This window comes from Acinonyx jubatus, chromosome C2 (assembly GCF_027475565.1).
Source record: "Acinonyx jubatus isolate Ajub_Pintada_27869175 chromosome C2, VMU_Ajub_asm_v1.0, whole genome shotgun sequence".
NCBI classification, from domain to species: Eukaryota; Metazoa; Chordata; class Mammalia; order Carnivora; family Felidae; genus Acinonyx; species Acinonyx jubatus.
In genome coordinates, this window is record NC_069384.1 from 115,745,550 (window position 1) to 115,766,451 (window position 20,902).

A 20,902-nucleotide genomic window follows, 5' to 3' on the forward strand; every position below is an offset into this window, starting at 1 on the left:
TTCAGTAAATAAATATTGAGTACCTACTGGATACCAAATACTTTACTAGATGTCAGGTAGAACATTCCTGCCTTTACATCGCTTGGAGTAGGAAGTTGTACAAACATTAATGGTATTCTGCATGCCGTTATGGAAATGTGAAGAGAATGTTGTAGGGACCCAGAAGACAGAGTAACTGACTGTGGGGTTAAAGGGAAGGCCTAACTGAGGAAGTCAAGTTTCATTGGCATGGTAGGGAGTTTCTTGATCAAAAAATAGGTGGGGAAGGGAGAATGTCTGGGAGAAAGAAAAACCTGTCCAAAAACACCAGGTCATAAAGGCCTAGTGGTGTGGTTGGGGCTTGAGGAAGGCCGGCTGGATCAAAAGGCAGAAGTGCGGAGGTGGGGGTGACCGGTTTCCAGTGCTGATTAAGTAGTTTGGATCTTATCCTGGAGCCTTTGAGAGTCTATAGATGCTTTTTAACAGGACATCAAGACTTTTTTTTTTTTTTTTTTGGTGGGGGGAGAGGGCACAAGTGAGCGAGGGGCAGAGAGAGAAAGAGAATCCCGCAAGGAGCAGAGAGAGAGGGAGAAGCAGAGCTCACCCGAAGTGGGGCTTGTGTTCACCCAAAACAGGGCTCGAGCTCACCCAACGTGGGACTCAAACTCAGGAACCGTGAAATCACAACCTGAGCTGAAGTAGGTGCTTAACTGAGCCACCGAGGCGGGACATCAAGATTTTAGGGGCGCCTGGGTGGTTCAGTCAATGAAGTGTTGGACTTCTGCTCAGGTCATGATCTCTTGGTTTGTGGGTTTGAGCCCTGCATCAGGCTTCTGTGCTGACAGTGTGGAGCCTACTTGGGATGCGCTCTCTCTCGCGCGCGCGCGCTCTCTCTCCATCTCTCTCTGCCCCTTCTGTGCGCACACACTCTCTCAAAATAAATAAATAGACTTTTAAAAGAAGACTTTAAAGCAGATACTTGAGTTTGGTTTTTCATCATTTCTTCCCAGCTTCTGGCACATGGTCTGATGCCTAAAGGGCACTCAATAAATGTCCAGTGAGTAAGTGATTGGATGTTTGATAAGATAGCTCTTGGGGCCAGTGTGAAGGAAACACTGGAACAGAGAGAAAGCAAGAAAAGGGAAACTAGTTAAGAAGTTACTACAGTAAACCCAACTGGATGAGGCTTCGTACCAGTAAGTATAAAGAAGAGGCAAAAGTTCACAGTTTGAAAAAAAAAAAAAAAAAACTACGAGATGATTGCAGAGATGTTATTTCATTCTAGAAATAACATCCTTGTCACTGCTGGGCAGGAGATCAGCCTCCTTACTAGGCCTGCACTGATCCATCCTGGCTGAGGGAGGGGTGTGGTATTATTATTATTATTCTTTTAAGAGACATTTGATAAAAGAAGCAAAATCTAAAGTCCTACCTTGATGGTACCCTCCTGCCAATTCATGATTTCGAGTGCTTCTCTTCTTAAGTATTGTGACTCTTTAAAGAAATCTGGTTTCTTGACTGTGACCTTACTTACATTGACCAAGTTAGAATTTAACAGACCCCCCGTTGGGAGGAAATCAGTGTGAGAACCAGATGGTGAGGATATAAAGAAGTGATGGGGTCAGCAGCAATGTAGCATAGTCTTCAGATCACCATTTTGAAGTCAAGATGTGATTTCAAATCGCAGTGTTACCACTTGCTTTATCTATGTAAACTTAACAATAGTATGAAGAGTATAAAAATAGAACTTTGTGCAGAGCTCACTTTAAGCCACGTCCTGTGCTAACCCTGCAGCAGCCTTATGAGATGGGCATAGAGAGACTATCAAATTACCTCCTCTCTTCAACCTTAGTTTTTGCACTTGTGAAGTGAACTTGACTATCTCATAAAGCTTAAGAGGATTCAATGAGTTAGTAATCTGGAAATCCCCCTACTACGTTTTTGGGATGTGGTATTCCTTTCCCTCCGAAAATAGAAGCTCTGACTCTTTCTAGGAAGCCTCCATGCGACCCATGTAACATCCGTGTACAAATTTATGCTAAGTTTCAGTATATTGTAGTTACAGTCATGTAATTTTTTCATTTGTTTTTGAACACAGGGCCCCCAGCACCTACTGTCCCTCCTCTCGCATACTACCCAGGAGGCTTGCTAATGGGATACTGCTGTCTACATCAGCGCAGTGCCTTCCCCTTGTACCAGCCAACTGGTAGCATCCATTCTATACAGCACCAGCCTGGCAGATGTCCAGTGTGAAATGAGTCTGCTCCAACAGCATGGGTGCCAGAGCCAGTTCCTGTGCCAAACTGCCCTCCTGGTCTGGAAGACTTAGTAGCTCAGGTACTCCACACAAATCCAAAATATCTTCCTGTGAAATATGACCTTGAGGATCCAACAGAAAAGAGACACAAGGCCGGATAGAGTGGACAAAGGTGGTGGGTCAGTGATGACAGAGGCCCAGTTTGTGAGGCTGTAGGAGCAGTGGTCCTGATTTCAGATTTGTGAAGGGGAAGTGTAAGTATAGGAATATTTTTCGTGGGAAGACTGTGTATAGTTTTCATAAAGGATTAATGTTGAGTGGTAAGATATTTGAGATGTCCTGTTGAAGGAAATTAGAAAAGTAGGAATAGAAAAAGTCGACATAGATCCTAACTGGAGTGTCATTTAATTGGAAGACTAAACATCAAGAAAGGCAACATGAAGGAACAGAACATTTAGTGACAAACTCATCAGGTGCCTTGGCCCCTTGCTTTCCCTCACCACCCATAATTTTATCACCTGCTGTAGTAAACATAAGGTGCCTACCAAGCATACATAGCTTCAAGCCAAGTCCATGAGGCCCTCTACCGTAAAGTAGTGATCCCCTAAACTCTGTTTAAAAATTGTGAACCCACTCTGAAACCCAGGTCCTAAAGTCAAGGGATAAGCAGATTTGGTTATAAACTCAAATTGCATAAGCTCAAAAAATGTATCTAGTGAAACTGAGATACAGCTAGTATTGGAAACTCTTCTGTTATCCTGGCTCTTTTTGTTTTGGAAAGAGGAGGTATTGAAGTTCATTATAAGCAAGGAACTCTAATTCAATGCTTCTCTTCCCACGTGATCAATAAAATATTTCTTGAGGTTGACAAGTTCCTCTTTGCAGTTCTATATATTTAATCTTGTGCACTGGAAACTATTGATACAGTGCTATGGAGATGATGTGCGAAATGCAGTAAAATTGGATCGAGAAATTGGAATTTGTAGGAGCCAAGAATTTTATTAAACTTTCCCTTTATAAAATAGCTATAAAATATACATGAAGTCATTAAAGTGCTAGAGTAAACCCCTTAACTATGTTAGGAGCTTATTGGATGCCTATAGTTAATAAATTTTAGAAAATGTTTTTATGCTTGTACAATAATATAAGAATTTGACCTTGTAAGTCTGTGGTCTCCTAGACCATTTCCCCTTCTTTTAAAATTGCACAGCGTTAAAATTGTTTATTAAAGTTAAAAAAAGGTGTTCAGCTTCTTCCATTACCCTCACAAAGGTTAAATGATAGATATGATGGATTCACTTATCCCTTTCAGAAATGCGTGAGTTAAAAAACAAAACCAGAAACAAATAAAAAAGAAAACAAGGTTTAGGGCCAGATAACGTAGTGTTTGATTCTGTAGTTTTATCACCTCCTAGTTCTATAAACTTGAACAAATTTCATAACTAGATGATGTTTCAGTTTCTTCTACAAAATACTACTAATTCTCCCTACTCTATTGGGTGGTTCTGGGAACTGTTAATGTGTGACAGAGTTCCTGGAACCACTGAATGGATGAGGCAGTAATGATGCTATTTAGTTGAAATACCTCCTTGGGTATGAATGCAAGGTACATACCCAGTCATTTTGCTCTATTTTCCCTAGACTCTCGAGATCTCATGAAATTACCAGGACTCCTCACAGGAATTCTGTCTAACACAGCAGGATTACATGGTTTCTGAGCCTGGAATTTGCCAGTGACTCCACTAGCTCCTAAAAGAATAGATCCTTAATAGCCACATTGTTTTATTAGTAAACTTCTCCCATGTTAAAGGGCTTCATTTCTTTACGCTTTTTTGCCTACCAGTGGACATTTTATTAAAGAGTGAATATTTTTTATCTTTTAGCCCTAGATTTTAAGATCCTGGAGTTTTTTTAAATAGGACTGTAAATCATTTTGGTGGCCACTGTTGAAAAATCATGAGACATGTTTGGATCCCCTCACCTGGCTATGCTTTCATACAGGAAAAGTCTTGAATGAAAAATAGATTATTTACTCTCTTGTAATTAAGTATACTATTAAACATTTATGTCCAGTTAAGTCACTTTCAATTTTGTTCATTTCAAAACCATTCATAACTCATTCAAAAAATATTTAAGGCAATAGGGCATTTCAGTCCATGTCCTGTGCCCAGAAGTTAGGAATGACAGAAAATTGTGTAAGATAGGATCAGTCTGTCCTTAAGGAGATTTCTTCCGCTAGAAGGATTCAAGAATCTTGGGAGTAATCCCTAAGTAAGACTAAGGTGAGAAATCTGTCTAATGATAGTCTGAATTTCCCTTTTCAGGAGAACACATTCCAGAAAGTTTCTTGTCCTGTCCTCTCATCCTGTTGATAAGCCTCTTGCCCTCCTGTACCCTCCTCTTATTACAAGGGAACACGTAGGGAAGAGCTTGGTGTGTAGTAACTCAAGTGAACAGAAAAATCAGAATGTTAATCTGTCAGAGGCACCTTGAAAATTTGATACTCCTGTGTGAGGTTCACCCTGGCTGATTCCTCTCCCTAAGCCACTGAGAAAATAGCATCGTATGTGGCTGGTCTGTGTTAAACCATCCTGAACTTCCTGAGCAACTCATCTGTAGGTGACATGTTAATGAGACCAGTGAATAGGAACTGAGCTAGATACAATCTGTGTAAACACAGCTTTTTCTAGATGCTGTTAGTGTAGCAGGAAGATGATTTTCTGAAATTTTATTAGAAACATCATTAAATATTTTAGTCTTCTAGAGTAGAGCTGGAAGAAAGCGCCTTTCCTATCTAGACAGCTCTCCTTATATGTGGTCAGGTGCAACTAGGCTAATTTCACTTGACAAAATATATTTGTAAGTAACATTGAAGATATGTTAAAAATTGATTGCTACGTTGTAATATATCATCAGTTTTTTCTCTAAGCCTAATTGTTTTAATGCTATTGTTTCTAACTTTCCTAATTAACTTTTTTCTATCACATTAGTTGACAACATACCCATTCTTCCACATTTTGAACACCTGGAAAATATGTATACTTCAGTGGTGATCAGCAATATTTGAATCAGCATTATTGAATATCCAGTTAGTTCTTCATATTGGCCATTTCTTAGTGGTTCAAAGAGAAAAGACTGTCCTAGAAACTAAAAAAGGGAATTTTTGTGTATAATGTTATGTATTTATAAACCATTTATTATTAGATCTAGATTGAAAAAGATCTTACATATTATCTGGTCACCCCCACTACACTTGTTCCCTCTTTCTGCCCCCATCATAGATATTATAGACAAGGGGGGAAAAGAATAGAGAAACTAAGGAACTTAGTGAGGGACAAGTGAATCTAGATTCACTGGAAGGGGGAAGAAATGAGCACAATAAACATGAAATCTGTCCTCTATTCATCAGTAAAGTGTTCCTGACCCTTAAAGCAACAACTTTACATATTCATTTGGCTATGACATAAGGCCTTCTTGGTTCTTTTTTCTATCTGCAGTTTGTGATGACCTTGATCATCTTACCACATTTCATGTGCTGAATGATTTGTGATGCAATGTATAATTTTATTAAAATATTTTTAAATTTTATTTATTTAAATTCAAGTTAGTTGACATACAGGGTAGTAATAGTGGTTCATCACTTATTATTATAACAACCACTGCTCATCCCAACAAGTGCCTAATACCCATCAACCCATTTAGCCCATTCCTCCCATCTCTCCTCCAGCAAACCCCAGTATGTTCTTTGTATTTAAGAGGCTGTTATGGTTTGCCTCTCACTCTGTTTTGATCTTAGTTTTTCCCTTACCCTATGTTCATCTATTTTGTTTCTTAAATTCCACATATGAGCGAAATCATTTGATATTTGTCTTTCTCTGCCTGACTTATTTCGCTTAGCATAATATACTCTAGTTCCATCCAGGTGGTTGCAAATGGCAAGATTTCATTCTTTTTGATCACCAAGTAACGTTCCAGTGTGTGTGTGTGTGTGTGTGTGTGTGTGTGTGTGTGTGTGTGTGTAACATATCATCTTTATCCACTCATCAGTTGATAGACATTTGGGCTCTTTCCATACTTCGGCTATAGTTGATAACTAGCTGCTATAAAAACATTCAGGTGCATGTGCCCCTTCGAATCAGCACTCCTGTATCCTTTGCATAAATACCTGGCAGTACATTTGCTGGGTCATAGCATAGTTCTATTTTTAACTTTTGAGGAACCTCCATACTGTTTTCCAGAGTTTGCATTGCCACCAACAGTGCAAAAGTGTTCTCCTTTCTTTGCATCTTTGCCAACATCTGTTGTTTCCTGAGGTGTTAATTTTAGCCATTCTGACAGGGGTGAGGTGGTATCTCATTGTAGTTTTGATTTGTATTTCCTGATGGTGAATGATAGGGAGCATCTTTTTGTGTGTCTGTTAGCCATCCAGATGTCTTCTTTGGAAAGTGTCTATCATGTCTTTTGTCTATTTCTTTATTAGGTTATTTATTTTTTGGGTGTTGAGTTTGATAAGTTCTTTATAGATTTTGGATACTAACCCATTATAAGATATGTCATTTGCAAATATCTTCTTCCATTCATTCAGTTGCCTTTTAGTTTTGCTGATTGTTTCCTTTGCTGTGCAGAAGGCGTTTATCTTGAAGAGGTCCTAATAGTTCATTTTTGCTTTTGTTTCCCTTGCCTCCAGAGATGTGTCAAGTAAGAAGTTGCTGTGGCCAAGTCAAAGAGGTTGTTGTCTGTTTTCTCCTCTAGGATTTTGATGGCCTCCTGACTTACATTTAAGTCCTGTATCCATTTTGAATTTATTTTTGTGAATGGTATGGGAAAGTTTTATTCTCCTGCATGTCTCTGTCCAGTTTTCCCAGCACAATTTACTAAAGAGATTGTCTTTATTCCATTAGATACTCTTTCCTGCTTTGTCGAAGATTAGTTGGCTATACATTTGTGAGTCCATTTCTGGGTTCTCTGTTCTGTTCCATTGATCTATGTGTCTGTTTTTGTGCCTGTATCATACTCTCTTGATTACAGCTTTGTAATACAGTTTATGGTCCAGATTTATGAAGCCTCTGTCTTTGCCTCTCTTTTTCTCATTACATTGACTATTAGGGGTCTTTTCTTGTTCTATACAAATTTCAGGATTGTTTGTTCTAGCTCTGTGAAGAATGCTGGTGTTATTTTGATAGGGATGGCTTTGAATGTATAGATTGTTTTGGGTAGTATCGACATTTTAACAATATTTTGTTCTTCCAATGTAGGAGCATGAAATGTTTTTCCATTTCTTTGTGTCTTCTTAGTTTTCAGCACACAGATATTTTACCTCTTTGGTTAGGTTTATTCCTGGGTATCTTATGGGTTTTGGTGCAGTTGTAAATGGGATTGATTCCTTGATTTCTCTTTCTGCTGCTTCATTATTGGTGTATAGAAATGCAACTGATATCTGTACATTGATGTTATATTCTATAACTTTGCTGAATTCAGGTATCAGCAATAGCAATTTTTTGGTGGAGTCTCTTGGGTTTTCCGTGTAGAGTACCATGTCACCTGCAAAGAGTAAAAGTTTGACTTCTTTGTCAATTTGTATGCCTTTTATTTCTTTTTGCTGTCTGATTGCTGAGGATAGGACTTTTAGTACTATGTTGAACAACAGTGGTGACTGTGGACATCTCTGTCATATTCCTGACCTTACAGAGAAGCTCTCAGTGTTTCCCCATTGAGGATGATATTAGCTGTGGGCCTTTCATTTATGGCTTTTATGATGCTGAGGTATGTTTCTTCTATTCCTACTTTCTTCAGGATTTTTATCAAGGAAGGATGCTCTATTTTGTCAAATGCTTTTTCTGTATCTATTGAGAGGATCCTATGGTTCTTATCCTTACTTTTATTAATGTAGTGTATCACATTGGTTGATTTGCAAATATTGAACCAGGAATAAATCCCACTTGATCACGGTGAATAATTCTTTTAATGTGCTTTTGTATTAAATTTGCTAGTATCTTGTTGAGAATTTTTGCATCCAGGTTCATCAGGGAAATTGACCTGTAATTCTCCTTTTAATGGAGTCTCTGGCTTTGGAATCAAGGTAATGCTGGCTTCATAGAATGAGTTTGGAAGCTTTCCTTCCATTTCTATTTTTTTGCAACAGTTTGAAAAGAAGAGGTATTAATTCTTCTTTAAATGTCTGGTAGAATTCCCCTGGGAAGCCGTCTGGCCTAGGACTCTTATTTGTTGGAAGATTTTTGATAACTGATTCAATTTCTTTGCTGGTTATGAGTCTGTTCAATTTTTTCTTTTCTTCCTGGTTCAGTTTTGGTAGTAGGTGAGTGTCTAGGAATTTGTCCATTTCTTCCAGATTGCCCAGTTTGTTGGCATATAATTTTTCGTAGTATTATCTTAGAATTGTTTGTATTTCTGTGGTATTGGTTGTGATCTCTTCTCTTTCATTCGTGATTTTATCTATTTGGGTCCTGTCTTCTTGTTGATAAGTCTGGCTAGGGGGTTATCAATTTTGTTTATTCCTTCAAAGAACCAGCTTTTAGTTTCATTGATCTGTTCTACTGTTTCTTTGTTTGTTTCTGTATTGTTTATTTCTGCTCTAATCTTTATTATTTCCCTTCTTCTGGCATTGGGCTTTATTTGCTTCTCCTTTTCTAGCTCCTTTAGGTGTAAGGTTAGGTTGAATATTTGGGACCTTTCTTAAAAGCTTCTTGAGATTAGGCCTGAACTGCAGTGTACTTTCCTCTTAGGACTGCCTTTGCTGCATCCCAAAAGGTTTGGACTGTCGTATTTTCATTTTCATTTGTGTCCATGTATTTTTTTATTGCTTCTTTAATTTCCTGGTTAACCATTCATTCTTTACTAGGATGTCCAAATATTTTCATGTGGCTGAATTCAAGTTTCATAGCGTTGTGAGCTGAAAATATGCATGGTATGATTTCAGTCATTTTGTACCTATTGAGGGCTGACTTGTGACCCAGTTTGTGATCAGTTTTGGAGAATGTTCCATGTGCACTTGAGAAGAATATTATTCTGCTGCTTTAAGGTAAATGTTCTGAATATATCTCTTAAGTCCATCCAGTCCAGTGAGTCATTAAGAGCTGTTGTTTCCTTTTTTTATTTTCTGCTTAGATGATCTGTCCATTGTTGTAAGTGGAATATTAAATTTCCTACTATTATGGTATTATTACCACTGAGTCTCTTTATGTTTGTGATTAATTGCTTTATATATTTTGGTGCTTTCAAGTTGGGGGCATAAATATTTACAGTTGTTGGATCTTCTTGATGGATAGATCCCTTAATTATGATAATGTCCTTCCTCATCTCTTGGTACAGTCTTTGTTTTAAAATCTAGTTTGTCTGATATAAATATGGCTAGTCTGGCTTTCCTTTGGCCTCCTTTAGCATGATAAATGGTTCTCCATCTAGATAGATAGATAGATAGATAGATAGATAGATAGATAGAGGTTCTCCATCCCCCTACTTTCAATCTGCAGGTGTTCTTAGGTCTAAAATGCGTCTCTTGTATGCAGTGTATGGATGGATCTTGTTTTTTTTTATTTTTATTTTTATTTTTATTTTTTTTAAATTTTTTTCAACGTTTTTATTTATTTTTGGGACAGAGAGAGACAGAGCATGAACGGGGGAGGGGCAGAGAGAGAGGGAGACACAGAATCGGAAACAGGCTCCAGGCTCTGAGCCATCAGCCCAGAGCCCGACGCGGGGCTCGAACCGCGAGATCGTGACCTGGCTGAAGTCGGACGCTTAACCGACTGCGCCACCCAGGCGCCCCTGGATCTTGTTTTTTTAATCCATTCTGCTACCCTGTGTATTTTGATTGGAGCCTTTTGTCTGTCTGCATTCAGATTGATTATTGAAAGATAGGAATTTAGTGTCATTCTGTTATCTGTAGATCTGATGTTTCTGGTGATGTTCTCGGATTCTTTTTAGTCTTTGCTGCTTTGGTCTTTTTTTTTTTTTTTTTCTCCACTCAGAAAGTCCCCCTTAAAATTTCTTGTGGGACTGGTTTAGTGGTCATGAACTCCTTTAGTTTTTGCTTCTGTAGGAAAGTCTTTATCTCTCCTTCTATTCTGAATGACAGCCTTGCTGGATAAAGGATTCTTGGCTTCATATTTTTCCTATTCAGTACATTAATATTTCCTGCCATTCCCTTCTGGGCTGCCAAGTTTCAGCGGATAGGTCTGCTACTACCCTTATGTGTCTATCCTTGTTAGTTAAGGATCCTTTGTCCCTAGATACTTTGAGAAATCTCCCTTTTTCCTTGTATTTTGTGAGTTTCATTATGATATGCTATGGTATTGACCTGTTTTTGTTGATTTTAAGGGAGTTTCTGTGCCTCTTGTACGTGGATGTCTGTTTCCTTCCCCAGATTAGGGATGTTCTCAGCTATAATTTGTTCAAATAAACCTTCTGCTCCTTTCCCCACTCTTCCTCTTCTAGTACTCCTATGATATGGACATTATTTCATTTCATGCAATTGCTTAGTTCTCTAAGTCTCCCCTCATGATTTGGTAACTTCCTTTCCCTCTTTTTTTCAGCTTCATTATTTTCCATAATTTTATCTTCTGTTTCACCTATTCCCTCCTCTGCTTCTTCATTTCATGCTGTCACTATATCTAGTTTATTTTGTATCTCAGTTACAACATTTTAAATTCATCCTGACATTAAAATATTTTTAAAACTAAAGTTTTCTGAATGCAAGTATTATAGAAAACATGAATATCTTATAAAAAATGATTTCAGTCTTTCCTGTTATGTGAATAAACATTTTAAAATGATCGTGCTCTGAGCTTAAATATTTTAAATCCCAAAGGATTTATTTTTTAATTTGTATTTATTTACGTAATCCTTTATCCAATGTGGGACTTGAACTCATGACCCTGAGATCAAGAGTCACATGCTCCTCTAACTGAGCCAGCCAGATGCCCCTAAATCCCAAAGGATTTAAATTCTTACAAGGGTTATAAGATATTTTGATGTTCTGATGAATTGCATATGCTTCAATGAAATTTTGAAAAAGCTGTTTTTCTTTATACACTAAGAAATGCTAGACAAATACTTGAAGACCATTTTAACTGCTTCTAAGTTAAAAGTGGCTTTCTTGGGCACCTTGGTGGCTTAGTTGGTTAAGCGTCTGACTTTGGCACAGGTCCTGATCTCACAGTTTGCAAGTTTGAGTCTCTCTTTGGGTTCTATGCCGACAGCCCAGAGTTTGGAGCCTGCTTCAGATTCTGTGTCTCCCTCTCTATCTGCCCTTCCCCCCCCCCCACACACACACATACATACATACACACACACTTTCTTTCTCTCAACAAATGAATAAACATGAAAAAATTTTTAAAAATAAAGTGGCTTTCTCATTTTATTTTTTAGTGATGACATCTTTTAAAACTTATAATAGATACAATATTAAAAACAATCTGGGCCAGATTATTCACATCATAACTGAAAACACAGAAGACTTTACCAAAACTGTGTATCAGACACTAAGGCCCTTTATCCTGCAGGCCATTGACTATATGGGGCAAGAAATCATGACCATGCAGAGGCCTTTCCGATGTACCTGCTGTTATTTCTGTTGTCCCTTCACTAGGCAAGAGGTCAGAGAACACAAGTCTAATTCCTTGTTTCTTTCTGATCTAACTCTTCACAGCATCATTTTGCTCCTTCCAGAATGACACACGAGGGTGTTTTCACTGGCTCTGCTGGTCAGAATGAAAGAAGAGAGCAGGAAGGGGTGGGGGGGGAGATGTCAAATTGTGTCACCTGAAGAAAATCACAGAGAGTTTTTTCTTGTGGCTTTTGTCTTCTGGTGCTAGTTGGAGGGTCAGACTCAGATAAGGGTTGTTTACTTGGTGACCAATTCTGTTGGTTGTGTCTACTGAATTAGAAATGTGTCTGTTACCCAGAACAGAAGTCACACACATTTGTCTAAATGTACCAACATAACCCCAGATAAGGTGTCCCTAGACATAATTGTATACTTTCAGAATTCGAAGAGACTTAAAAACTTCTTTTTTTAATGTTTATTTTGAGAGAGAGAGAGAGAGACTGAGTGTGAGCAGGGGTGGGCAGAGAGAAAGGGAGACACAGAATCCAAAGCAGGCTCCAGGCTCTGAGCTGTCAGCACAGAGCCCGATGAGAGGCTCAAACTCACGAACCACGAGAACATGACCTGAGCTGAAGACTGACACTTAACCGACTGAACCACCCAGGCACCCCTAGAACTGGAAGAGACTTTAGATAACTGTACACTGTCCATCCCAATCCACACCTTGCCACAGGTAAAGAAAGGGTGGCTCAGAAAATTAAGCACCTGATGAGCGTGTTACACTCCACCAAGCACTGGAACTGGAAAGCAGATGTTCTGAGTTACAGCTGGGTTCCTCTTCTACAACCTGTGAGGCTCTAGGAAGGTTGTTTGCTTCAGGGAAAAGAAGCAGCTTTAGACAGAGGTCAACCAGAATTTTGAATTCTAGATATGCCTTCTATTTATGTTGGTATAATTTATTTAACTTCTTTGGGCCTCAGTACTTCCGTACATAACTATGCATAATATCCCATGGGATTACTGGGATATATAAAGACAGATTATGTTCAGTACCAGCACTTCCTGAATGTTAGTTTATTTACAAGCCTTTCTGTGTTTTGATGTCCTATAACATGGAGATAATAATGGTACCATCACGTAGGATTGCTTTGAGGATTAAATAGTAAATGAATATTAACTGTCGTTACAGTACCTGGCAGGTAGTACAGCGCTCAGAGAATATTAGTTGTTGTTCCCAGGTATCTTCTCTCTCTACTATGTTTGTAATAACAGCCTTAATTTTTTTTTAATGTTTATTTATTTTTGAGACAGAGAGAGACAGAGCATGAACAGGGGAGGGTCAGAGAGAGGGAGACACAGAATCTGAAACAGGCTCCAGGCTCTGAGCTGTCAGCACAGAGCCCGATGCAGAGCTTGAACTCATGGACTGCAAGATCATGACCTGAGCCGAAGTCGGCTGCTTAACCGACTGAGCCACCCAGGCGCCCTGTAATAATAGCCTTAAATTTGAGATGAATCTTCACCTTTAATCCTCAGTCCTTTTGAAGATACAAGCAATTCTTCATATTTATGACTTTTTTCCTCAAATCCTATAATGCAGCCTTCCAAGATTACAGTAAGCCATGATGTGGCAAAGCTCATCAAAATTAGAAAATACTCAATTTATGGAACATTTATCCAATGATAGATTTGTTTTTTCTCATTTCTACAGTTGTACTTGTATTCGTGTGTGTGTGTGTGTGTGTGTGTGTGTGTGCGCGCGCGCACGTGTGTGCGTTTTTAGTCCTGGGAGGTTTGATCACCTGTGTAGATTCCTTTTTCTACCGCCAAGATACAGATACCTCTCAGTTCCTTCACCACAAAAATCCTCTTCATAACCACACCCACCATAGAATTAGAGAAGGAACTTTAGTCCTCCTCTGTGTCCTGAAGGAAGGTGTGACCTCATCCCTTAAGGTTGCATCCCTTAAGGTTGCTCCTGCAAAGTCAACCCTGACAAATGGCCAGGGGAAAGAGTGGTCAAGGCCTTGCATTGTTGGCACACACAGTGAGAAGGGGAGGAGTACGAGAGGCCCACGGAGGACTATCTTGTCCAGCAATAATTTCCCTAGTCCTTGAAGGGCTTAGAGCACATCTAGGTGGTGTGTACATGAGTACATGTCTGTCGTTTCCTCCCCTCTGCCCATTTGCAGCTGGAAATGCAGTGGCCTCCTGGTGTCACCGCTGGCTTTGCTCTGGAGCACTGGAACCCGTGCAGGACGCTTTATAGCATCCAAAGCAAGAAGAAAGAAAAACTGATGGGAGTGCGTGGGCCGCGTTCAACCCATGGCTGGGGTTTAGATTCTGCTTTTGAGGTAACCTAATATTAAAATGTTTTCAGAGTGTTTTCTACATGGACTAACCAACCTCAGAATGATCTTGTTTCAGTACGCTTTTCCATGTAAGTGAAATGAGGTTTGCAAAATCACGTATAAATACAGCAGTATGAAATATTTAAAATACTATTTAAGGAGACTCGGAGGTATACAGCATAGTACTCTGTCCCAAATGTAAAATAAGCAAATACAAAATTAGAGTGTGAAACTCAAAAAGCATTGATACAAAATAATTGCAGATTCATCATGTTGCACATATGTACCACATCATGAGACAGGTATCTACTAATCTCATTTTTCAGAGACAAAGCTGAAATTTATCAGGAGTTAATAGGAAGGGGATTGGGTGCTGAGGAATTTCTTCCCTCTGATGTAATTGCAATGCAGGGAGTCAGAAAGAAAGAGACATGAGAGCTCCTGGAAGAGGGAAGCAGAGCAGGTGGAATTAGCTGACACGAGAGCTGTCGAGCTAATGAGTCTCAAAAGTCCCCAACAGAAGCCTGGTGAGGCAGCCTGCTGTCCTATCCATGTTCTCCCAGTTTCCCGAGTAGTCTGGTGGTCAGTGGCCACTGGTGTGTGTGGTGGGGGCAGGAGACGGTGCTGGGTCTGGGATGACCTTGATGCATCCACTCTTGAGGTAAACACTACCTCCAATGTACTCAACCATGTGTATATCTTAGAGGATTTTTCCGTGTAACGTTTTCTGGATTCTAAGGAACCAAAATGCATGTACGTTAATAGAATACACTTACAACGCAAATGAGTTGCACTGGAAATCTATATACAAGTATAGCTTAAAAAAGAAACAACAGATAAATAGCAAGTTCTAAATACATGTTCTGTAATTAGCTAGCTTCATTGTAGTCCCTTACATTTTCTTGCAGTTCTTAGTTCTGTTGCTTCTCAACAAAGGAGCCAGTCGCGTGAAGGCATATCATCTTGATATGTGTAGTTGCTAGTTTTACCTCAGGATTTAATTCCAGGCCGGAAGGATATGCATCTGGGAAAATTTAGAGAAGAAACATCCTAATCATGGAATAGTTGGAATAATGTAACCAGTGACCTATAGCAGCAGTGATGACTGAGGTGATGCTAACGATGATAAGAGCAGCTGTCCTTTCCAGTGATCCTACCTTCTAGGCATGGTTCTGGTCCTAACTACTTTCCACATGTTAACTCATTTAATTCGTATAACAAACCCATTAGATAGATACTATGATAATACCCCTTTTAGGGGTGGCTGGGTGGCTCAGTTAGTTAATCGTCCGACTCTTAATTTTGGCTCTGTGCTCACAGTGCTTGGTGTATTCTCTCTCTCTCTCTCTCTCTCTTTTTCTTTCTCTTTCTCTCAAAATAAATAAATGGATATTTAAAAAATATAATTCCCCTTTTAGAGATGAGAAAACTGAGGTTAGATATCTCGTGCAAAGTGACTCACAAAACCATTATGTGAAAGGGTCTCCAGAGGCTACACCCTAAAACACTATGCCTTGTGTCATCTTTCATCTGTGGGGTATTTAGTTTCTTTCTGTGTAAACACAGGAGATCAGAAATGGAGTAAAATGGTGGCAGGTTACTTCACGCACTCTCAAGTTTAGAACCATGAGGCTGAGCCCATGAGGCTCCAAGGACGGCTTGTCTGCGGGTGTGCTCTCTCTGACAGGCTTGCTCTTGCTTCTGCTGGTGTCCCATGATGTAACCAATGGAAGACCATGTGTTATATTATTCTTCCAATTTGGAGATTCCCAAGTCATGTGTGTGTTTTGAATATAAACCCCTAAATGATGAGTGCACATCTTGATATATGAGTTCTCAGTGATCAAATTTTCCCTGGCAAAATCTCTAAGTATTGAAATCTCTATGTAAGCTTGGAAAAGAAATAAAAAATAAATAGCAAGTTCTAAACACGTGTTCTGTAATTAGACAGTGTAATGGTTGCCCATTAAATTTCCTGCGGTTCTTAGATTTGGCCCTGCAGGCCAAAACAGTCGAGGTTTTTTTTAATCCTTGTTGTCTAGTCTACCCTTTATACTGGGTTGTCTCCCTTTGAGGGTTCCCACCTTATTGGAGATCAATGATAGAGTACACAACACCCGCTGCTCAGGCCCAAGGCCCCACCACTGCCCTGCCATGATTGAAGAAATCAAATCCCCTGGCTAAAGGAGGATTGGCACCTCTCAGAAGCCAAAGACGTGTCAGCCTCTGTGTAATACGCAGGATTTTCAGATTTTTCCCTTTCGCTCCACAGATTACTAGAACTTTTCTAGGAGCTTGACTTTGCATGTCAATAGGTTTTAATTATATTTTCATTAGCACTTTTAGGTTTGCACATTATCTACTTTGCAATCTTGCCAGAACTGGAAGTGATATAATTGTTAAAAAGGTGCACAGATTTTAGTGTCAAGAACATAAGACAGAATGTTCAAACACCAGTGTAACAGTTAAAATAATTTTCTTCATGTGAATTATTAACGGCTGGCAATAGCTAAAAAGACACTTCCTCGTTTTCTATTTGAGATGACATAGGTGATGTTTCTGCCCTGTGGAATTCGTATGGAATTCCGATCCTCTGGAGATGTTTGTTTCCGTTAATGTTTGATTAGATAAAACCTCATTCAATTAATGTTATGGTAACTGTTTTACATTCCGAGGCACAGAAAAATTTATCTTGGAAAAAATGCTGAAACCATGTTTTTCCTGAAAGTTTCAAGAGTGTGTTTGCTAAGTTGTCGTAGCTAACACTCATTGAACACTGTTTCTGTTTGGTTAAAAATAAAACAGATTTAGAAAATAAACAATGTTAGAGACTCTTATTTGTGCAAGGATAGGGAGATGAGGGATGCCATAGAGAATAATTAAAATGACAAAATACTTACATAGTTTTATAAATTTATTGCTGCTAGCTGCCTTTTGCCCTCCTCACCATAAAACTAAAACAAGCCTTAAAAGGGACAGAACTAGCTTATAGCTTCTTTATTAAAAAATAGTTTTATTAAAATATATTCATTTTGATATATATCTGTATCTATGTATCTATTCTCATGAATGTTACTGTGACCCTAAACTGCTCTGAAAAATAGTCTATTAAAAACAAAATTCCTAAAGGCCTCATAAGGGATATAAATGCGCGAGGAAGAAATACCAGGAACTGCTGCAAACTGGAGACTACAGATGGTATTTAAAGAGGGACCCGGATATTTAGCATAAGCAAATTGACTCACCCAGAGTGAGGTTTACATGGACAGACTGCCTTTCTGGGGAGGCTAGGTTATGCTGTGATGACAAACAACACTGAAGTCTTAGTGACTTATAAGAAAACAAAAAATTCTCTTCTTTTTTTAAACTTTTTCTTTCAATATTTACTTTAGAGAGAGAGAGAGAGAACGCATGTCCGCGTGAGTGGGGGAGGGGCAGAGAGAGAGGGAGACACAGAATCTGAACAGGCTCCGGGCTCTGAGCTGTCAGCCCAGAGCCCGACGCAGGGCTGGAACTCACAGACCGGGAGATCATGACCTGAGCCGAAGTCAGCACTTAACCGACTGAGCCACTCAGGCGTCCCTGTTTGTTCCTTTCTTACCCTGTGTGTCCAAGTGCAAGTTATCAGAACACCTCTGCTCATCACAGTCTCTCAAGGACTTGTGCTAGTACAGATTCTATCTTGACCTAATCTTACGTAAGTGCTGAGAAGACATGGGGAAGTGCACATGGCAACTTGCACACTGGTTCTTAAGTTTTCTGCCCGAAAGTGGAACATCTCACTTGGAGTCACAGTTCATTGGTCAGTGCAAGCCATGTAGAAACAACCAACTTCAAATGAGCAGAAAGATGCAATCTTAGAATATTTTTGGAAGGAAAGAAAAGAGTTTGTAAATAGCACTAATGACGACTTGGCAAATGTCCTGGTTTTTAATTTTTGTTTTATTTTTCTTCAAAACAACCTGCAATACAGAATGTTATGTGAAATTGATATATTAATGTGGGCAACTAGTTACATTTTTAAGACAGCATCTTCAGGGGCGCCTGGGTGGCTTGGTCAGTTGAGAGACTGACCTCGGCTCCGGTCATGATCTGATAGTTGGTGAGTTCGAGCTCCATGTCAGGCTCTGTGTTTACAGCTCGGAGCCTGGAGCCTGCTTCAGATTCTGTGTCTCCCTCTCTCTCTGCCCTTCCATGCTCACACTCTGTCTCTCTCAAAAATAAATAAACATTAAAAAAATTAAAGAAACAGCATCTTTACATTAATGATGCTTGCTGGCTTCTAATTTGTCATTTTTATCAACTAACATCTTAAGTAGAAATTAGGGTAAATCTACCAGCTTCATAAAGGCAGTGGAAGGCCCTAGGGATAAGGGAAATGGAAGACATACAGTGGAGTTGCTTAGTTGAACATAGGCAGGGGTATCAAAAATATATTTTACTTACTTCACAATTTGCCCACCCTGAATGGTTAAAATTAAAAAGACTGAAAAAACCAAGTGCTAGTGAAAGTGTGGAGCAACTGGAACTCTCACAAATTGTTTCAACCACTTTTGAAAGTCATTTGTAAGTATCTAAGAAAACCAGACATACAAGTACTCTGTGATTCAGCTGCTTAACTTGTAGATAGATGCTTAAGAAAAATAAGTACAAATGTTTACCAAAGGTTGTATTCAGTGTTTCTAGCAACTGTATTCATAGCCCCAAATGCAGAGATTCCAAAATGTGCATCAATAGGAGAATAGATTTGAAAAAACATTTTTTTTAATGTTTATTCAGTTTTGAGAGACAGAGAGCAAGCAGGGGTGGGGCACAGAGAGAGGGAGACACAAAATCCAAAGCAGGCTCCAGGCTCTGAGCTGTCAGCACAGAGCCCGACTTGGAGCTCGAACTCACAAGCTATGAGATCATGACCTGAGCCGAAGTTAGACGCCTAACTGACTGAGCCACCCAGGTGCCCCTAGGAGAATAGATTTTTTTAAAAAGTGTATTCCCAGAATGAAATGCCATGCAGTGACAAAAAGGAGAAAGTACTGATATACAGTACAACCTGGATGATGGATGAATCTCAGAAATTATCTTTATTAGGGTTCTCTAGAGAGACAAAATAAATACATGGAATTGGCTCACATGCTTATGAAGACAGAGAAGTCCCACAATCTGCAGTTGGCAAACTAGAGACCCAGAGGAGCTGATGGTACAGTCCAGTTCAAGTCCAAGTCTGACTGCAGCAGAGGACTGGTGTCCCAGCTCAGAGAAGCGGACAGAGAAAATTTCCCCCAACCTACCTTTTTTTTTTTTTTTTTTTTTTTCTATTCAGACATCCAGCAGATTGGATGAAGACCAACCACATTGAGAAGGGCAATACTCTGCTTTACTCAGTCTATCAATTAGAATATTAATCTCATCCAGAAACACCCTCACAGACACACCCAGAATGTGTATCCAAATATCTGGGCATCCCGTGGCCTTGTCAAGTTGACACATAAAATTAACCATCACAAGTCCACTCCTTGTCAACTTGACACCCATACACATCTCCTTAAACCATACTTAATTTCCAAATATAGACAATAACAAGGTCATGTCACCTAACATGATACAACTATACTACCTACCATTGAAAATGCACTAACCCATTCCAGAAGAAAAGGTGAAGTCCTTAAGTGATGTTTACTTTTGCCCCGATATCCTGTAACTTAAATACCATGATATAAAATTAATAATATTTAAGTATCATGGTAATAAGTCAATGCCTGTTACAGTATAAGGGAACAAATATATTTCCTATTCACATGCACATAACTTATAACAAAGTAAGAAGGAACTCTCATAACAATTACAGTTCTTGTCTCTTCTGTGGTCATAGCTGACATCTGTAATTACCTTCTTCTACTACCTATTCTGTATTACTTTTGCCTTCGGCAAGCACCTCAGTTGGTCGTGGTTCTTTACCTAGTGAATTACACAAACATTCATTCCTAAAAGATGTGGGACGTTAGTAGTCATGTCTGGATTGGGTCATTTTAGTTTTCTATTGACTTTAGTATACAGCCACAGTAATACAAAGAGATGCCCTAACGGATCTTCTGTATTACAGAGATACTCTTCCTTCCCTCCGTTGTTGAATATCAGTCCAATTTCCCCTAGGTAGCCAGGATTATTCACTTCAACTGACACACTAATTCCTTTCTTTGCCTGTTGATTTAAAGGCATGAAGAGTCCAAATGCCAGAGTGGCAGTCTTAACTTTTAGTTCAATTGAATCATTACTTTGTTTCCTGGTATAACCATTCCTCATTCTGGTACTAAGGCTTCTAGGCCAGCAGAGCATAAGGTTGCAAAACCGAAGTAGAAATTTTGCTAATGGGTCACTGTGGGTAATAGTGAGTGGTGCCATTCCCATTTCCACCCCTTGATTCCTGGACTCAAGAATCCTGATGGTAGGAAAAACAGAACCATATATTAGATGCTGATTCTAAGTATATACAGCCTCCTGGAGAAGCTTACCCTAGAGTTGCAGGGCATTGCCACTTAGTTAGTGCTATAACCAAGTATTCAAAAGGCCACTCCATCATTTGATCAAGCCAGCTGCTTCAGGATGGTGAGGAACATGGCAGTGGTGGTGAATTCCATGAGCACGGGCCCACTGCATATACTACTTCCATTTGATGATAGTGTGCTGCAGGGCACATCCAACTTTATGGCTTGGTAAGTCAGGTGACGTCTAATTCATGATGGGTAGTTTACG

At 39.3% G+C, this 20,902-nt stretch overlaps 1 protein-coding gene and 1 long non-coding RNA gene across 2 annotated transcripts in view; both read left to right on the plus strand.

The window, feature by feature from the left end:
- PLSCR4 (phospholipid scramblase 4) overlaps positions 1 to 20,902 on the plus strand; it is a 133,961-nt gene that overhangs the window by 20,364 nt on the left and 92,695 nt on the right. Inside the window, exon 4 of the mRNA XM_027061655.2 lies at positions 13,994 to 14,155. Coding sequence (XP_026917456.2) covers positions 13,994 to 14,155 — 162 coding nt within the window. The remainder of the gene's footprint in view (positions 1 to 13,993; positions 14,156 to 20,902) is intronic.
- Positions 9,700 to 11,528, plus strand: LOC128315283 (uncharacterized). The gene is made up of 2 exons (XR_008297950.1): positions 9,700 to 9,763; positions 10,016 to 11,528. It is a non-coding gene; the product is annotated as an uncharacterized LOC128315283 (long non-coding RNA).